Source organism: Amblyraja radiata, chromosome 3, assembly GCF_010909765.2.
Source record: "Amblyraja radiata isolate CabotCenter1 chromosome 3, sAmbRad1.1.pri, whole genome shotgun sequence".
Classification (NCBI taxonomy): domain Eukaryota; kingdom Metazoa; phylum Chordata; class Chondrichthyes; order Rajiformes; family Rajidae; genus Amblyraja; species Amblyraja radiata.
The window spans coordinates 104,622,903-104,643,409 of NC_045958.1; the positions used below are offsets into that span (position 1 = coordinate 104,622,903).

Sequence of the window (20,507 nt, forward strand, 5' to 3'; positions counted from 1 at the left end):
TCTGCAGTTCCTTCCTACTCCATTAATACCCTTTGCCTTCTACCACCAAGCCGATTTTGTATCAAATTGTTTAACTCACACTGGATCGCACATGTTCCAACCTTCCAGACTAGTCCACAATGGGTGACCTTGTCAAAGCCTTCACTAAAGTCCATGTAGATAAGGTCCAGCCTCCTGGTCATCTTTTAAAAAAAACTCATGAGACAACTTCCCAAGCATAAAGCCATGCTGACTATCCCTAAACAGTCATTCTCATAATTTACTGGAGCAGAATTTGACCATTCGGCCCATCAAGTCTATTCCGCCATTCAATCTTGGCCAATCTATCTTTCACTCTCAGCCCCACTCTCCTACTTTCTCCCCCTGACACCCGTACTAATAAAGAATCTGTCAATCTCTCCCTTAAAAATACCCTTTAACGGCCTCCACAGCCTTCTGTGGCAATGAATTCCACAGATTCACCACCCTCTGACTAAAGAAACTCCTCATCTCCTTCCTAAAAGGACATCCTTTAATTCTGAGGCTATGGCCTCTGGTCCTAGACTCTCCCACTAGTGGAAACATTCTGTCCACATCCATTCCATTCAGGCCTTTCACTATTTGGTATGTTTCAATGAGATTCCCCCATACCCATCTAAACTCCAGCGAGTACAGGCCCAGCGCTGTCAAACACTCATCATATGTTAACCTAATCATCCCCAGGATAATTCTCGTAAACCACCTCTGGACCCCCTTTGGACATCAGCATATCCTTCCTCAGATATGGGTCCCAAAACTGCTGACAATACTCCAAATGCGGTCTGCCCAGCGCCCTATAAAGCCTCAGCATTACATCCCTATTGTTATATTCTAGTCCTGTCGAACTAAATGCAGGCATTGCATTTGCCAGTCCCTAGTCTTTCCAAATAGAAAGCAATCCCTCCCACTACCTTCCCCACAACTGATTTAAGGCTCATTGGCAGTGACATAAGCTTCATGCTTCTAAAAGCGCGCACCACCAGACTCAAGAACAGCTTCTTCCCCTCTGTTATCAGGCTTCTGAACGGTCCTTCCATAAGCTAGGGTGCTGTCCGATTCACCTCTACCCCATTGCGGACATTGGACTTTGTCTCTGGAACTGATGCGCTACAATGCTGAGCACTATAGCCCACACTCTGTATCTTCCCCTTTGCTCTACCTATTGTACTGGTGTTTGACTTGATTGTATTTATGTATAGTTTTGTCTGATCTGATTGTATGGCATGAAAAACAAAGCTTTTCTTTGTACCTTGGTTCATGTGACAATAATAAACTTCAACCTGAAGAAGAAATGAAATTCCCTCCACTGTCCATATTTCCTCACAAATAGTTTGTCTTTGCAGCTCCATCGGTGAAGCTGGATGTCTGGAGAACAGTGATGCCAAACCGAACTGTGACCACTTACTGGAAGGTAAAGACTAGGAATGTCCTTTGTAGGGCAGATGGACGCAAAGAGTTGGAGTAACTCAGTGGGTCATGCAGCATCTCTGGAGTAAAGGAATAGGTGACGTTTTGAGTTCAGACCGTTCTTTGGACTGAGAGTCAGGGGAGAGTGAAACGGGAGGTATAAAAAGGTTCAGAACAAATGCGAGCCGGCACCGATGACCAAGGAACGATGGAGCCCACAATGTTTCATTGTAGGAACAGGATGAAAGTCTTGGAATAGGCACCAAGTGTAATGAATGAAAGAAAACCTTTGGGGATATTATGATCTTGTAGGACGAATAAATGACATTTGTTTATGTGAAATAAGAACTATATATACTGGAAACCCAGCAGAATGGCCTACTCCTGCGCCTATTGTCTATTGTCTATTAGGTAGCACTTGTGGAAGGAGAAACAGTTAATAGATTGGTTTGTGTGCTATCGAGTCAAATCACACCATGCATGAGTGCAATCAAAGCATTACACAAGTACAAGAGGAAAATACCAGAGTGCAGAATATTGTGCTGTGGCTACAGAGAAAGTGCAGATGTAAAAAGAGAAAAGTGCAAGGGCCACAATGAGGTTGATTGGAGTACGGGAAACACGCCCCTAGCTTATGAAAGTTCCATTCCGTGGTCTAATAGCAGAGAGAGAAGTGTTTTTGAATTTGCTGGTATGTCTTTTGTTGCCTGTCTGTGCAGATTGTGCTCTGTGGGTCAGGATCCATTTGCAACATGGGGTGCTGATTCCTAGGTCCAAGTATCTGGAGACGGGATTTATATGATATTTATTGGTGATATTTTCACCCAGAAACTTGAAGCTTTCGACCATCTCTATTTGGGCATCTTTGATGCTGACTGGGGTGTGTACACCACCCCGTTTCAAGTTGTTACGTTGAAAGGAAAGTTGGGAAGGAGTGGATAATGAAAGAACAGCTGGTAGGGGGAGGCCAGGCTTATAGTGCTGGTTTATTGAAGTAGCCATATGGTTGATACTGTCCTCCTGATTAATTTTGCTGATAGTATGTCTTGTTCTCACCTTCCTCTCAGCCACCAATGAACCAATCTACATTCTAGATGCACAGAGTCTCCTGTCTCTTGCCCAGAGTAGGTGAATCGAGGACCAGAGGATTCAGGTTTAATTGAAGGGGAGAAGATTTAAGAGGAATCTGAAAGGTGACTTCTTCACACAAAGAGTGGTGGGTGTATGGAGCTGCCAGAGGAGGTAGTTGAGGCAGGGACTATTGCAATGTTTAAGAAGCAGTTAGAAAGGTGCATGGATTGGACAGGTTTGGAGGGATATGGACCAAACACTGGCAGGTGGGACGAGTAGCTGAGACACGTTGGCCGGTGTGGGCAAGGTGGGCCGAGGGGCCTGTTTCCACACTGTATCACTCTATGACTCTGTGCCTATGGTTCTACATTCTTTGATCAGTTTCTGCTTTGATCTGTCACTTTCACACCTCGCCCTTCCAGTTCCATCCCTCTCCCCTGACTCTCAGTCTGAAGAAGGTTCTTGACCGAGAACATCACCCATTCCTTCTCTCCAGAGAAGCTGCCTGTCCCGCTGAGTCACTCCAGCATTTTGTGTCTATCTTTTGTTGATAAGTTAATGCGCGAAGTCAGAGGGAGAAAAACAAAGGACATATAATAACAGTGAAATTGAGTTACAATGGACTGCAGATGCTGGAAACTTGAGTAAATCCAACCGCTGGAGAAAATCAGCAGGTCAGGCAGCATCTGGGGGAAATGTACAGTATGATGAATGTTTGATGGCTTTGGGCCCCTCCTCACTGGAGTTTAGAAGGATGATGGGGGAGCCTCATTGAAACTTACGGAATAGTGAAAGGCCCGGATGGATTGGAAGTGCAAAGGATGTTTCCACTAGTGGGAGAGTCCAAGACCAAAGTGCACAGCCTCAGAATACAAGGACGGACCTTTAGAAAGGAGATGAGGTGGAATTTATTTCATCAGTGGGTGGTGAATCTGTGGAATTCATTGCCTCAGACAACTCTGGAGGCCGTCATTGGGTATTTTTAAGGCAGATTCTAGACTAGTACGGGTGTCGGGTTATGGGGAAAAGTCAGGAGAATGGGGTTGAGAGGGAGAGATAAATCAGCCATGATTGAATGGCGGAGTAGACTTGATGGGCCGAATGGCCTAATTCTGCTGCTATCACATGACCTTATGAATCTCTCTTTTCATTTATAGCCACTATCAGCTTTGGAAGCCAATGGTCCAGTTTTATTCTACAATGTAACTTGGACAAAAGTGGGAAATGGTTCAATAAATAGCAATGTTGAACATGGAACTGATGTCCAGATTCATCTTGACCGAGCTGGTTACGTAATCACCATCGTGGCTCAAAACGCTGCTGGAGTATCCCCCCCATCTGTGATCAAAATCCCTCCCCAGCAAGACGGTGAGTGTTCCAAGTCTGATCAGTGGCGATATTCAGAACACAAAGTGCTGGAGTAACTCAGCGGGTCAGGCAGCATCTCTGGAGGACGTGGATAGGTGATGCTTGAGTCTGAAGAAGGGTCCCGACCCGAAACGTTGCCTGTCCATGTTCTCCTGACATGCTGCCTGACCCGCAGAGTTACTCCAGCACTTTGTGTTGTATGCAAGATTCCAACACCTGCTGTTGTTTGTGCCTACAGTGGCATTATTTGCTGCAGGAGGCAGTCTCAGCACTTTATCTGGGCTGAGTACCATCCACGCAGTAAAGTGAACCATCGTTATAATGGGCAGAGTTGTGAATTTGTGGAATTCCCTGCCGCAGAAGGCAGTGGAGGCCAAATCACTGGATGGAATTAAGAGAGAGTTAGATAGAGCCTAGGGGCTAGTGGAATCAAGGGATATGGGGAGAAGGCAGGCACGAGTTAATGATTGGGGACGATCAGCCATGATCACAATGAATGGCGGTGCTGGCTCGAAGGGCCGAATGGCCTCCTCCTGCACCTATTTTCTATGTTTCTAAAGAGACTACATGCCTTTAGGAGAATGTTGTAATGCGCATGTGAGCTCTCCGTGAGACCTTCAGAGCTTCTTCACAGATAAAACTTCATAACATAGTCTATTGATTAACAGTTTCTCTATTGTTGAAGAAAAACAATAAGATATACATCCGACCTTCTTATCTGACTCGTACACTTTAATCTTCGTCAAACTCCAGCATATCGCTTTAAACATTAGAAAACCTCTCGTGTCTCGGTTAAACTTCACATGGTCGAAGGGTATTCCTTCCCCATGTAACTCCGAGCTAAACTAAAAACTAAACTTCTGCGCAAGAAACCCAGCACCAAGCATGCCCTTAACTACATAATAAATCCCACCCACATAATAACAGGCAGTCTAAAATTTAAAGATGAATGCCATAATTAATGACACAAAAAACAAGCCAAATGGCCACTACCTTGGTGTTGGTCGGGAAGATGCTTCAATAGAACAATTCTTGCAATAGACAGTTTCCTGTTTCTGTAACGGGTGGCACGGTGGCACAGCAGTAGAACTGCTGCCTCACAGTGCCAGAGACCCGGGTTTGACCCTGACCGCGGGTGCTGTCTGTACAGAGTTGTAAGTTCTCCCTGTGCTTGTCCCAGATCTGCAATCATTTATTACAATTGCTCTCCACTCTTTTAAACCTGTACTCCAACAACAGCAATCGTTATCCTGTAACTGTACACTATCGACGGCTTGATTGTAAGCATGTATGGCATAGCCTTTCCTCTGACTGGATACCATGCAACAAAAAAGCTTTTCACTGTACTTCGGTACACATAACAATAGTAAACTAAACTAAACCCACCCATAGCGGCACGGTGGTGTAGTGGTCGAGCAGGTTCCATCCTGACTATGGCTGCTTGTCCGTACAAACTTTGTACGTTCTCCCCATAACCTGTGTGGGTTTTCTCCCTGTTAAATTTTCCCTAGTGTGTGTAGGGTAGTGTTAATGCACGGGGATCGCTGGTCGGTGCAGACTCAGTGGGCTGAAGAGCCGGTTTCCGTTCTGTATCTCTAAACTTAAACTAAACTAAAAATGTGGCCTCACCAACCTGTGAAACATAGAAACATAGTAAACAGGTGCAGGAGGAGGCCATTTAGTCCTTCGAGCCAGCACCGTCATTCATTGTGATCATGGCTCATCATCCCCAATCAGTAACCCGTGCCTGCCTTCTCCCCGTATCCCTTGATTCCGCTATCCCCTATAGCTCTATCTAACTCTCTTTTAAATTCATCCAGTGAATTGGCCTCTACTGCCTTCTGTGGCAGAGAATTCCACAAAGTCACAACTCTCTGGGTGAAAAAGTTGTTTTCTCATCTCAGTTTCAAGTGGCCTCCCCTTTATTCTTAGACTGTGGCTCCTGGTTCTGGACTCCCCAAACATTGGGAACATGTTTCCTGCATCTAGCTTGTCCAGTCCTTTTATAATTATATATGTTTTTATAAGATTCCCTGTTATATAAGTGTAACATAACATCCCAACTTCTATACTCAATGCCCCTACTGATGAAGGCCATTTCTGTGTATATTGACCTCCATTTCCTTTCTAGATGAAAACCTGGGCATTGAGAGAGCCACTGGTGTTGGTGATGGAATCAATGTGACTTGGCGAGGGCATCTGGCTGACAACTGTGGCTACACCGTGCAGTGGTGCAGGTTGCTCAGCCTACCCATGTGTAAGGTGGATTGGAGTAAATTTCCTCCAGATACAACCAGTGCCACAATAAAATCAGGTGAGTGTCCATGCTGATCAATAGATCAGTTCATGTGCCCTCTGTTGCTCTCTTCCTCTTGCCCTCTCACAATTTCACAGTACTGTTACAGTTCACAAATCATAGGAGCAGAATTAGGCCATTTGGCCCATCAATTCTATTCCGCCATTCAATCATGGCTGATCAATCTCTCCCTCTCGTTCTCCTGCCATCTTCCCATAACCCCTGACATCCTTACTAATCAAGTATCTGTCAATCGCGGCCTTAGAAATGTCCAATGACGTCCTCCACAGCAGTCTGTGGCAGCATAGCAAGAGGCCATGCTAGTTAAAAGAGTTAAGGGCCTGTCGCACTTTCACGACCTAATTCACGACCTCTGCCGAGTTTGCCCTTGACTCATACTCGCAGCATGGTCGTCACGAGGTCATAGGAGGTCGTAGCAGGCCGTGATGCTAGTCATAAGTACTTGTGGCATCAAGTGGGTCGGGGCGTTGTTTCAACATGATGAAAAAGGTCCATGAGTAAAAAAGGTTGTGAATTAGGTCGTGAAAGTGGGACAGGCCTTTTACCGTGCGGAAACAGGCCCTTCGGCCCACTGAGTCCATGTTGATCAGCTATCACCCTGACTACACTGGTTCTATCCTGCACACTAGAGAAAATTTACAGAAACCAATTAACCTACACACTAGTACGTCTTTGGAATATGTGAGGAAATGGCAGCACCCGGAGAAAACCCACGCGGTCACGGGGAGAACGTGCAAACTCCGCCAGACAGTACCTGTAGTCAGGATGGAACCTGGGTCAGTGGAGCAGTAAGGCAGCAGCTCTACGACTGCACCTCTCATAATTATAATCATACTTTATTAGCCAAGTATGTTTTGCAACATACGAGGAATTTGATTTGCCATACAGTCATACCAATAAAATGTAACAGAACACACAAAATACATTTTGACATGAACATCCACCACAGTGACTCCTCCACATTCCTCACTGTGATGGAAGGTGAAAAACAGTTTAATCTCTCCTTTGCTCCTTTGTCCGCCAGCGGTCGGGGGCCTCTAACCTTCCCTTGACGGGACGATGTTACTGCTGTAGCTGGCGGCGAGTCTCCTCATCGGGGCGATCAAGCTCCTGCATCGGGGGGGGGGGGGGGAGGGAGAATCTCAGCTCCCCCGCTCTCTAATGCCTTCTCAGCCTGTGAGGCCCTTATCGCTGGAATTATCAAAGAACCCTCCGCCTCCAGATCCTGAGCACTCACTGTGTTTAAACCTTCATGCCACTCTGGGTTTATTCTGCTAACCACCTTCATTCTGTGTCTACTCTTCCCTGATTCCTTTTACAGAGGAAACGCTCTGCTCTGCCAATATATTCAATGTGTTTTTCATGCCCCTCTCTGAACTCTTTGCAGGTCTCTCTTTCGTTTCGAGATCAAGCATGGAAACCAGTCCTTCGGCCCACAAGGTCCACGCCATCCACTGATCACCCGTTCTCGTTAGTTCTATGCAATCCCACTTTCTCATCCACTCCCTGCACACACCAGGCGCTGGCGCTGTCCAGAGACCCGGCTCTACCACTGTGCCACTATAATGAGATTTTTTTTTTTTTTCAATTATTAATTAAGAATTTATTGTCAATCCCTTCCATGAAAGGGTCACGGTGAATTGGTTGTTCAGCCGCTGCTGTCTTTCTTGTGGTGCGGAGTGAGATGGATTATTTGCAGGTAAATAAGAGTTGGATCTGGCATTGTGTTCAGCACAGACATCATGGGCCGAAGGGCCTTTCCTGTGCTGTACTGTTCTGCAGAAACTAAGAACTGCAGATGCTGGCTTATACCAAAGATAGAGACAAAGAGCTGGAGTAACTCAGCTGGTCAGGCAGCTTCTCTGGAGAAAAAGAATAGGTGACATTTCGGATTGGGACCCTACTTTCCAGTCTGAAGAAGGATCCCGACCCAAAACGTCACCCATCCTTTTTCTCCAGGGAACCTGCCTGACCTGCTGAGTTACTCCAGCACCCTGTGTCTATCTTTCTGTACTCACGTTCACAAGTGTAGGTGTAACATTAGGCCATTCGGCCCTTCAAGTTTACACCGCCATTCAAGCATGACTGATCTTTGCCTCCTAATCTCATTTTTCTGCCATCACTACACCCCATGACCCTTGACACCCGACCTAATCACGAATTTATCTATCTCTGCCTTAAAAATATCTACGAACTTGGCCTCCACAGCCCTCTGTGACGATAAATTCCACAGATTAACTACCCTCTGACTAAAGAAGTTCCTCCTCACCTTTCTAAAAGAGCGCCCTTTAATTCTGAGGCTATGATCTCTGGTCCTAGACTCTCCCACCAGTGGAAACATCCTTTCCACATCCACTCTATGCCTTTCACTATTCTGGAATCATTCTTGTAAACCTCCTCTGGACCCTCTCCAGAGCCAGCACATCCTTCCTCAGATATGGGGCCCAAATTTGTTCACAGTACTCCAAATGTGGCCTGACCAGAGCCTCAGCATCACATCTCTGCTTTGTATTCCAGTCCTCTTGATATAAATGCTAGCATTGAATTTGCCTTCCTTACTACCGATTTGACTTGCAAATTAACTCATCTGCCACTTCTCTGCCCACTCTCCTAACCAGTCCAAGTCCTTCTGCAGAGCCCCTGCTTTCTCTACACTACCTGCCCTTCCACCTATCTTTGCATCATCTGCAAACCTGGCCGTTCACAAAGCATTCAATTCCCTCGTCCAAATGATTAATATACAACGTGAAGAGCAGCGGCCCCAGCACCGACCCTTGCGGAACTCCGCTAGTCACTGGCAGCCAACTTGAAAAAGCCCCTTTTATTGCAATGCTTTGGTTTCTGCCATCCAGTCAACCCGCTATCCATGCTAGTATCTGCCCTTTAATATCATGGGCTCTCATCTTCCCTAGCACCCTGACGTGCGGCACCTTATTGAAGGCCTTCTGAAAATCTAGGTAAGCAACATCTACAGCCTCCCCTCTGTCTCTCCCGCAGATTCGTCAGGCAGGATCTTCCCTTCACAAAACCGTCCTGACTTTGTCCTATTTTATCATGAACTTCTAAGTAATGCGTAACCTCATCCTTTATAATTGACTCCAAAATCTTACCAACTATCGAAGTCATGCTAACCGGCTAACCACTCTTCTGCTTTGTACAGCGGGGTGATATTTGCAATTTTCCAATCTTCAGGAGCCACTCCTAACTCTAGCGATTCTTGAAATATCACAACTAATGCCTCCACTATCTCTGAGGCCCGGTCCAATGTTCTACGAGACATCAAAATGGCCTCCACCACCGTCACCATCATTGATTCAGTTTGATTCTTTTTTGAACAGATGCCTTCCAAGTTGGGGTGCGCTACAGCCTTGAAGTATTCGAGTGCAGGAGCGATGGAGACCATGTGCTCAAGAAGCTAATCGGGTACACACGTGAACTAGGTAAGTAACCCGCTGGTGTTGGATGCTTTGAGGCCTACTCTGCCTGTCTAATCATTTGGAGACACAAGAGTCTGCAGGTACTGGAATTTGGAGCATAACACGAAGTGCTGGAGGAACTCAGCAGGTCACTCAGCATTTGTGGAGGCAGTTGCACAGTTGACGTTTCGGGTCAGGGCCCTTCTTCAGACTGATTTTTTAACACTCTAATAATAAATTGGCTGGTTTTATTTAGAGGCAGCATTTTTAATGAGGGAAATATGACAGTGTACATGATGATAGGGTACACCCACAAAAGCTGGAGTAACTCAGTGGGTCTGGAGAAAGGGAATAGGTGACGTTTCGAGGCGAGACCCTTCTTCCGACTGAGAGTCGGGAAAGGGATAATGACGGTGATATAGAGACATAGAACAAATAAATTAAAGATATGCAAAAAAGTAACGATGATCATGGAAATGGTCTATTGGTGGCTGGGGGCTAGGTGAAAACGAGTTACAGACAATGAAACTCACCGGGACCACAGTGAAACTAGTATGACTAGGGTGGGGGAGGGACAGAGAGAGAGGGGATGAAAGAGCAACTTGAAATTAGAGAAATCAATAATCATACCGCTGGGGTGTAAGCCACCCAAGTCAAATATGAAGTGCTGTTCCTCCAATTTGCATTTTGGCCTCACTCTGACTATGGAGTAGGCCCAGGACAGAAAGGTCAGTGGGGGAATATGTGCTTGGCAACATGGAGTTCATATGGGCCCAGGCAGACCGAGCAGATTCAGTGGGCTGTTTCTATGCATTCTGTTCTTAACCGGACAATGTGCTTATGTGTGGCAATAATCTCACCGATCTGTGTTACTGTACCTTGGTATGTGTAATAATAAAGAAACCATAGGTAGACAAAAATGCTGGAGAAACTCAGCTGGTGAGGCAGCATCTATGGAGCGAAGGAATAGGTGACGTCTCGGGTCGAGACCCTTCTTCTTCATCTGAAGAAAGGTCTCGACCCGAAATGTCACCTATTCCTACTGCAATCTTTTGCAGTGGCACAGAAACGAGGCACTTGGTGTCACTAATGTCAACATAGTTGTGTTGAGATGTAGTGTAGTTTATTATTATCAGGTGTACCGGTGTATGGTGAAAAGCTTTCTTGTTGCCTGCTATCCAGTCAGCTAAAAGACTCGATGATTACAATCAAGACGCCCACAGTGTATAGATATAGGATGAAGGGAATAAGGTTTAGCGCAAGGTAAAGTCCGATTAAAGATAGTCCGAGGGTCTCCAATGAGGTAGATGAGAGGTGAAGACCACTCTCCAGTTGATGGGAGGATGGTTCAGTTGCCTGATAACAGCTGGGGACAAACTGTCCCTGAATCTGGTGGTGTGCATTCTGTACCTGTACCTGATATCTGTGCATGTGATTAAACTGACCACAGCCCAATCTGAAGCCGTCAGCAATCTTCACTTCTCTCCCCAGCCCCAGCTGAAGGTCCTCAGGTGGAGGTCAACCAAACCAGCGTGGAGTCGGTACAGATCGAGTGGAAAGACATTCCCGTGGAGAAGCAGCGAGGATTCGTTGAAGGATTCAAGATTTATTACAGCACGCTCTACAACGACTCGGCAGCCAGCAAGCCAATGACCGCAGGTAAATAAATGTACAAGAAGTGATTTACACTTTAGTGATGCAGCGTGGAGACACGGCCCTTCGGCCCCGTGCCAGCCAGCGAACCTCCTGTACATTAGCACTATCCTACACACTACGGTCAATTTACAAATTTCCCAAAGCCAATTAACCTATAAACCTGAGATAGATACAAAAAGCTGGAGTAACTCAGTGGGTCAGACAACTTCTCTGGAGTTTGGGTCGAGTTTGAAAATGTCACCGATTCCTTTTCTCCAGAGATGCTGACTGACCCGCTGAGTTACTCCAGCTTTTTGTATCTGTCTTCGGTTTAAACCAGCATCTGCAGTTCCTTCCTGCACATTTAACCTACATACCCGCACGTCTTTGGAGTGTGGGAGGAAACCGGAGCATCCGGAGAAAACCCAATGCAGTCACAGGGAGAACGTCCACACTCTGTACAGGCAGCACCCGTGGTCAGGATGGAACCCAGGTCTCTGACGCTGTGAGGCAGCAACTCTACCACTGCGCCAACATACTGCCCTATGGGATCTTTGGGAAGTTTCTCCTTCCTATTTGTAGTTGCACCGGTAATTCATCCTCAATCATTGTGAGTGTCATTTGGTCTTCCCAGTGCCCAGACAGATATTTTAGAAACATAGAAAATAGGTGCAGGAGTAGGCCATTCGGCCCTTTGAGCCAGCACCGCCATTCAATATGATCATGGCTGATCATGCTAAAATCAGTACCTGGTTCCTGCTTTTACCATATCCCTTGATTCCTTTAGCCCTAAGAGAATCTAACTCTCTCTATCTTGCTCTCGATTGAGTTTTTAAGTTTTGTAGATTTGAAAAGAAGTCTAGATAGCATTTAGATCCTAACTACAAGTGCTATCTGTGCGGAGTTTGTACGTTCTCCCTGTGACTGCATTGAGTTGTCTCTGGATGCTTCGGTTTCCTCTCACAGTCCAATGACGCACAGATTTATACAGTAGGCTAAATGTTAGGAACTGCAGATGCTGGTTGAAATCTAAGACAAAAAGCTGGAGTAACTCAGCGGGTCAGACAGCATCCCTGGAGAAAAGGAATTGGTGACCTTTCGGATCTATGGATGCACCGGTTTAAGGGGTGGCACAGCGGCGCAGTGCCCCATGTTCAATCCTGACGATGGGTGCTGTCTGTACAGAGTTTGCATGTTCTCCCTGTGACCCGTGGGGTTTTTCGGGGTGCTTTGATTTCCTCCCACACCCCTACAACAAAGACGTGCGGGATTGTAGTTAATTGGCTTCTGTAAAATTGTAAATCGTCCCTACGGTGTGTCGGATAGTGCTAGTGTACAGGTAATCGATCACTGGTCGGCACATGCAGTGGGACAAAGGGCCTGTTTCGCCGCTGTTTCTGTCGAGGCTAAATCTGTCGACAGCCATTTTGAACAAGCTGACTTCGGGCTGTGTTGTCGTTCATGAGAAGGATTCAACAGCGGCACGGAGAGGAGATAGAGCCCGTCTCCATGTTTCTGACCCCCTGCTCTCTCTCCTCTGCAATAGTGAATCAGCAGGCAAAGATTGTGCTCCGCCCTGACCAGCGGGCATTCAAGATCCTGGGCCTCGAAGCAGGAACCACGTACAACGTTGGAGTGAGAGCCTTTACCAAAGGAGGGGACGGCCCCAGTAACATGGTCACTGTGACCACACCAAACAGCCGTGAGTAACTGGAAAACAGCAGTACCCTGCAAAGGTGTGAGCTCTGTTATAGGGGCCACATGTTTCTCAGTGGTCAAAGGTGCTTTTATTGTTACATGGTCACCTAATTTGAGGAAGACATTCTTGCTATTCAGGGAGTGCAGCGTAGCACCACCATTCAGTGCTGGAGTAACTCAGTGGGTCAGGCAGCATCTCTGGAGAACATGGACAGGTGACGTTTCACAGAGTGCTGGAGTAACTCAGCGGATTAGGCAGCATCTCTTGAGAAAAATAAATGGGTGACGATTCGGCTCGGGACCCTTCGTCAGACTCAACCCAAAACGTCACCTATCCATGTTCTCCAGAGATGCTGCCTGACCCGCTGAGTTACTCCAGAACTCTGTGACTAACCACAGTACATACCAGCAATCTGCAGTTCCTTTCTACACGTTCGCACTGGAGTAAAGTTCGATTCCCACAGTGAAGTGCTGCCCATGTTTAAGAGGTCTAAACCTTTGCTTGGTTCTCTTGTTAATATAACTGCTTTCTCCTCTTTCTCCAGCCATTGCCCTGATCCTGGGGATTACCTTGCCTCTGATTGGATTTGTAGTTCTCGGAGTCGTGCTCAGTATCTTCTGCTATCAAAAGCAAGAGTGGTGAGTTCCTTTGTCACACACTCTCTGACATCTATGAAACACTCCTCCGCTTCGTAGTGAAAGATGGATAGTGTGCAACTTCTTGGAGCAGAATTAGGCCATTCGGCCCATCAAGTCTACTCTAGCCATTCAATCGTAACTGATCTGTCTTTCCCCCTCAACCCCATTCTCCTGTCTTCTCACCATATCTCCTGACACTCGTACTTGAGTCTATAGCACTATCTGAAGATGCTAAAACACGAAGGTACACAAAAAAGCTGGAGAAACTCAGCGGGTGCAGCAGCATCTATGGAGCGAAGGAAATAGGCAACGTTTCGGGACGAAACGTTGCCTATTTCCTTCGCTCCATAGATGCTGCTGCACCCGCTGAGTTTCTCCAGCTTTTTTGTGTACCTTCGATTTTCCAGCATCTGCAGTTCCTTCTTAAATGCTAAAACACGAGTTCCTCTCCCTTCCCTGAATGTACGGGCATTCATGGTATCGCCTGCTTTCCCACCCTGGGTCTATGTCCTGGGCTGCTTTAGCCTCACTCCATCTGACCCTGCAAAGTATATCAGGCCACTTTACCCTGACTCTGTGCTCCAGTTGAAACCAGGCTGAGCATGGAACTAAGACCCGTGTTTGAATTCCCCAATTTCAAGTCATACCCCTCTTCCTCATTCTCTTTCCCCTGACCTTCCTGGACTGGTGCCCACACATTCCTCCCATCGTCACCACCACCACCACCCTATCATCCTGCACCTTCCCCACCTCATCTCCCATCCCCGAGTCCATTTCCCTTTTTACCCCTCTTTCCTCGCCACCCTCTCTTCCCTTCTACCCCACCACCCCTTCCTCCCATATACCTTCCCCTCCCTTTACATTTCACTCCTCCTCTTCTCTCCTTATCTGACACCCATTTCTGTCATTTTCATCACTAGACTTTGCCACTTACTGCACCCATCTGCCAATCACCCCCCCCCCCCCCCCCCCCCCCACCCCACCTTCCAGCTTATATACCAAAGATAGACACAAAGTGATTCATAGTTTCATACAGTGTGGAAACAGGCCCTTCGGCCCAACTTGCCCACACTGACCAACAGCTACACTACGATAGACAGTAAATGCTGGAGTAACTCAGCGGGTCAGGCAGCATCTCTGGAGAGAAGGAATGGACAATGTTTCAGGTCGAGACCCTTCTTCATCTACACACTAGTCCCACCTGCCTGTGTTGAGCCCGTATCCCTCTAAACCTGTCCTATCCTTGTACCTGTTCAAATGCTTCTTAAACGTTGCATAGTCCCTGCCTCAACTACCTCCTCCGGCAGCTCATTCATTACACACACCACCCTTTGTGTGGAAAAATGTACCCCTCATTCCTATTAAATCTACCCCCCCTCACCTTAAAAGTCCTGGAGTAACTCAGCAAGTCAGGCGACATCTCTGGAGATAGAGGAAGGGTGATGTTTCAGGTCAGGACCGTTCTTCAAAGTTGCTGCCTGACCCACTGAGTTACTCCAGCCCTCTGTGGCATTTCCTTTGCCTTCCCCCCACCTCTCTTTTCCAACTTATCCCCCCCTCTTCTTTCAGCCTGATGTGCCTGACCCCAAACGTGGTCTGTCCGTTCCCTCCGCAGAGGCTGCCTGACCCGCTGAGTTCCTCCAGCACTCTGCTGCTTGCACAGGGGCCTGTGGGATTGGGAATGAAGGGCACAGCTTTGAAACAGGAGACTGTGCAGAGAGTTGGGTGGGGTTCGCTGCAAACACGGGTGGTGTGATGGCAACGTCACTGACTGATGCCCCCTTGACATCTTTTCCAGGATCAAAGACACGTTTTATCCTGATATCCCTGATCCAACTAACAGCAAAGTTCTACAGAATGGAAGCTTTGATCAGGTATGGTGCTGCACGTCTTGTCTACATGTGTACTCGTACAGATTCGGATATTGAATATGTACAAGCGTGTAAATGTTTATATACAGGCGGGCCGGTGTATATAGGTGTGCATTCCTTTGTGTACTTGAACATAGAACAAACAGTACAGCAACAGTACTTGATGCCAGATTAAACTAACCTCCTCTGCCTGCAGGCGATCCCTATCCCTCCATATCCATGTGCCTATCCAAAAGCCTCTTAAACACCACTATCGTATCTGCCTCCACCACCACCACCCCTGGCAGCACGTTCCAGGCACCCACCACCCTCTGTGTAAAAATAACCTGTCCCGCACATCTCTTGCTGGGAACGTGGGGAGAATAGGAAAATGGGGTTGGGTCAGATTAGTACATAAATGGTTGCTTAATGGTTGGCATAGACAAAATGGGCTGAAGGGCCTGCTCCTATGCTGTATCTTTCTATAACAGTGCAACTGATTGCCTGGTGCTGGGTAGGTCCCAGGCCTCATGTAGTTCTGGTGGGCATGAGTGAGTTCAGCTGCGGGCAGTACTGTGATGACACAGCAATGCCTTTGTGGACAGAGTGAGTGTTTACATTTGGATCAGTTGTTGCCACAGTTTGGGTGAGTACGCAAGGGGCAGCTGCCAGTACGACTGCTTTAAATCGTTGAAAACATTAGTGACGCATGGTGCTGGTTTCTGACGGGCATATCTTACAATGCTGTGTACGACAGTGATCGTAACTTCTACTGAAGTGTGGGTGGCCGTTGACTCGCTAGAAGCTCATCCGCCCTTTGACAGGTCTTGTTTTTGGTCCTGCTGGGGGTCCACAGCCCCCTCCTCACCTGGCAAACCAGGTGGGGGAGACGGTTTAGTCGCCGACTATCCCACCACGGAGCAGGTAGCACAGGGTGACATGGTACCCGTGGCAGGGGGGGGAAACTCCCCCCCGACCTGACTAATTAACTACGACTGCTGGCTAACTGTTGCATCCACAGCCTGGAATCCTCTGATTTTTCTCTCTCTCTCTCTCTCCCTAGGTGGTCAACTTGTGCAAAACTCTGGAGCCAAAAGATTGCACGCCCAATGAAGTGCAAGTGGTGGAGGACAAACAGCGGAGAGCGGAGGGGAATAAATACATCATGACCAATCAGCAGGGCGAGGACAACTCTGACAGCGAGCTGCAGGAAGGAGGGGTCATCTCGTACAGGCCGAGCAGCACATCTGTTGAGACGGTGGGCGAGCCAAACCCAGCGTTCGAGGCAGTAGCTGCGGTGGTGCCGTGCGTCTACCCCAGTGAGGTGACGTACACGAGTATCCGAGGCCCTGGGCCCGCTCATCAGGACAGGGCAGGGGCGGTACAGCTGGAGGACGGGATGGAGGTGATCGTCAAGTCAGGATACCAGCCTCAGGTTCACGTGGCCACCAACCCAGTGCTGGACAGGGAGCAGCTGGACCCTGCGCCTCACGTCAATGGCTACCAGCCCCAGATGCACAAGAAGTCGTGGAGCCTCGACTCTGGGAACCTGCCCACGCTGGAGCCAGAGTCTATCGGCAGCCCAACCTCCATCAACTCCCAGGCTTTCCTGCTCCCAGAGATGTTTGGAGAGGAACTGAAGGTCGGTGGCAGCAAAACGTGGTCACTTCCCTTCTTCAACGCCAGAACCTCCTCAAACCCGTACAGCGACGACAATCTCAGCTGAAGTGCGGATGGGGAGAGGGAAGGCATGGAAGTTGAGCAGCCCAGCTCCAAACCCTCATTAATCTTTGCTCCTGCCCTTAACCTTAGCACAGAAAGCCTGCTGGAGGACTACATTTCACTGATTTCATAGCTGCATTCGCCTCCATCCACACTTCCCAAGGGCTTTAAGCGGATGGAGGAATGATTTGCTAGAAGCATTTCTGACCGAGTCTCCAGCCACCAGCACCAGGCCTCAGGAGAAGGATTCCTGTTTGCACCACGGTTTGAGTGACTCTAAACACCTTCTCCATTGTTCCCGTTCAATATTGCTTGCTGTTGTCAGGCTGGGATCATCCTTCTCCAAGACTTCACATTGACTAAATCTAGGCCGAATGCTCAGAGCTCTGGAAAGTGGAGTGATTGATGTTTGCTTTCTGTAGAAGGTGTGAGACTGTCCACGGGAATTGGGATGTGACAAGATGGGTTTGTGGCAGCTCTAATCCTTGCATGCAGTGTTGGTCTGCTGCAGTAACTGACTGTGTGAACCTGCAGGAAATGGCAAATGGAACTGAACTGAACATCAAGCCTCCACTTCCCCAGGAAGAGGCAGACCCAGAGGCAGCTGGACTCCACATACTCCTGGATGGGAAGTCAGTCTTTTGTAGCTTAAATATTCAGGTTTACAACTGCTTGTATTTCTGAGAATCTGACAGAATTATCCTGCTGATTGAGCCAATGTGTCGAACCTGTGTCACCTTAACCCTGCTCCGATTCCATTTATCAAAAGCTAAGTGGTCAATATGCCACTGGTGTGAGCTGATGCAGATCATCTATGGCCATTTTAAATATCCTCTGCTTCTGGCGTGCAACCAAGTCTGCGCGTTCTGCACCTGATGTGTCACCTTACAATCAGCTCGTCTGAAGCATGATTATACTTCATCTCCTGCCTTTGCCAGGGGGAAATTCAACCACTTTCAATCCGTTTGGCTACCTCTTTGACTTACCACAAAACCAACGCTGGGAATACCCGATGTAGAAGCTCCGCACATTATCCTGGAGAATAGGGAGTATGAAATGCTGTGCTTTTAGGAGTAGGCGTGCGTTGCGTAAAATATCAGCAGTTGCAGAGATGACTACACCCGGAGTCAGTACTATTTATCCAGTCCATTCACATCATGGCTACAAGTATTAGATGTCAGCTTGATTGCTCAACTACCTGTAACTCAATGCATTTATATAGTTAGATTTCAATTAAATAATGAGGGCGGGAGGGGAAGAATGTCATTCTATAGTTCCAAGATATTTTAGGAGCAAGTCTGCTTCCAGAGTCTAGCTCACCACAGCTGTACTTAGTCTCACTGCCCCATCAGGGCTTGGATAGTCTACCTGTGGCAACCATCTGTGAGGCAAAGGACACATTTACCCACTGAGCTACCGGAATCACATTAGCTTCTTCTTCTCATGTCCATCGTGTTACAAATGTTGACCTCGCTGTCATCGCTGGTCCTGACATTAGCGGGTATTGAGGATAACGTTGAACCTAATCAGATGAAGCCTTTGCATTCCACCAGAAATTTGCAAATTGGTTCCAAAGTTGGCTTGTGGCAGAAAGCATAGGGCAGTGGTCAGCAGGTGGATGTTCTAGAATTGACAGAGTGGTACATGATTGAGACAGAAGTGTAGGTGACCTGATAATGAAAAATGCATTAAATCAAAAAGCTACGTTGATAATGCGGAGGGAGGCAAGTTGCAGTCAGACTAGTCACAGACACAGTGCTGGAATAAGCCAGTGGGTCAGGCAGCATCGCGATGCATTTATATCTGTTATGTTTCGGCTCCGAACCCTTCTTCAGCTATGGCAGCTGGGCAGAGAAGTGGCAAATGGACTTCAGTCTGGGAAGTATGGCAATGGACAGCAAATAAGATAAGTAAATCCATACCAAATCGCAGAATAATGGCAAGTGTGGAAAAATAGGTGGATTTGAGTGCACATTAATATGAGAAGCATAGAGAGGGTAGTGTCAAGCTTTTTTTAAACTAGTGGTAAGGGTATCGGAACTAGGGAAGGTAAGTACAGTTCTGTTTCATTTTTAGTTTATTGTCACATTTATAGGCACAGCAAGAAGTTTGTTGTTGCGTGCTAGTCAGTGGAAAGACAATACCTGATTACAATCAGTGTACAGATACATGAGGAATCTGTATTGCGTACAGTTTTGGTCTCCAAATCTGAGGAAGGACATTATTGCCATAGAGGGAGTGCAGAGAAGGTTCACCAGACTGATTCCTGGGATGTCAGGACTGTCTTATGAAGAAAGACTGGATAGACTTGGTTTATACTCTCTAGAATTTAGGAGATTGAGAGGGGATCTTATAGAAACTTACAAAATTCTTAAGGGGTTGGACAGGCTAGATGCAGGAAGATTGCTCCCGATGTTGGGGAAGTCCAGGACAAGGGGTCACTGCTTAAGGATAAGGGGGAAATCCTTTAAAACCGAGATGAGAAGAACTTTTTTCACACAGAGTGGTGAATTTCTGGAACTCCCTGCCACAGAGGGTAGTCGAGGCCAGTTCATTGACTATATTTAAGAGGGAGTTAGATGTGGCCCTTGTGGCTAAGGGGATCAGAGGGTATGGAGAGAAGGCAGGTACGGGATACTGAGTTGGATGATCAGGCATGATCATATTGAATGGCGGTGCAGGCTCGAAGGGCCGAATGGCCTACTCCTGCACCTAATTTCAATGTTTCTATGAATGGACTAACGTTTAGTGCAAGGAAGGTTAAAGGAAGAAGTTTAAGGAGATCTGAAAGATTTATGTGTAAGAAGGAGCTACAGATGCTGGTTTAAACCGCAGGTAGACACAAAAAGCTGGAGTAACTTAGTGGGACAGGCAGCATCTCTGGAGAGAAGGAATGGATGTCGTTATGGGTTGAGACCCTTCTTCAGACACAGATTTATGCTACAGTGGTTGATATCTGGAATGTGAGGTCTGAGTTGGTGGTGGAATCAGATACAACCACTAACTAAATAATGTTTAAACACTTAAATCAGCAAAATTTAGAAGGATATAGTCCAGCAGCAGGCAAATGGAATTATTGATACTGGGCATAAAGGGCCTGTGTGACCGAATCCTCCAAGCTATCGCAAGATGAATGATTATGCCGGCAAGCACATAGCTGCTAGAGATGAAATGGATTACACAGGACTAGTCACGTCATAGCTAGAGTAGTCACCACACTACAGGAAGGAGACAATGACACTAATGATGAGGAGGAGGAGATATGAAGATTCAAGTTTAGGTCACTGCGCATTAAGGATGGTGGAAAGATGAACTACAACAGCCAGAGGGTGAGGGATTTCAGCACCTTGGACTGAGGTATCCAGA

General features: G+C 47.2%; 1 protein-coding gene across 2 annotated transcripts in view; it reads left to right on the forward strand.

Moving 5' to 3' along the window:
* The window catches only part of lifr (LIF receptor subunit alpha), a 119,712-nt gene extending 100,399 nt beyond the window's left edge, over positions 1-19,313 (forward strand). For both annotated transcript variants that reach the window (XM_033018492.1, XM_033018493.1), the window contains exons 13-21: positions 1,362-1,429; positions 3,654-3,864; positions 5,996-6,178; positions 9,520-9,621; positions 11,089-11,256; positions 12,779-12,934; positions 13,476-13,569; positions 15,368-15,443; positions 16,483-19,313. In XM_033018492.1, the coding sequence (XP_032874383.1) occupies positions 1,362-1,429; positions 3,654-3,864; positions 5,996-6,178; positions 9,520-9,621; positions 11,089-11,256; positions 12,779-12,934; positions 13,476-13,569; positions 15,368-15,443; positions 16,483-17,145 (1,721 nt within the window). In that variant the 3' untranslated portion in view covers positions 17,146-19,313. The remainder of the gene's footprint in view (positions 1-1,361; positions 1,430-3,653; positions 3,865-5,995; positions 6,179-9,519; positions 9,622-11,088; positions 11,257-12,778; positions 12,935-13,475; positions 13,570-15,367; positions 15,444-16,482) is intronic.
* The last annotated feature ends 1,194 nt before the right edge of the window (positions 19,314-20,507 follow it).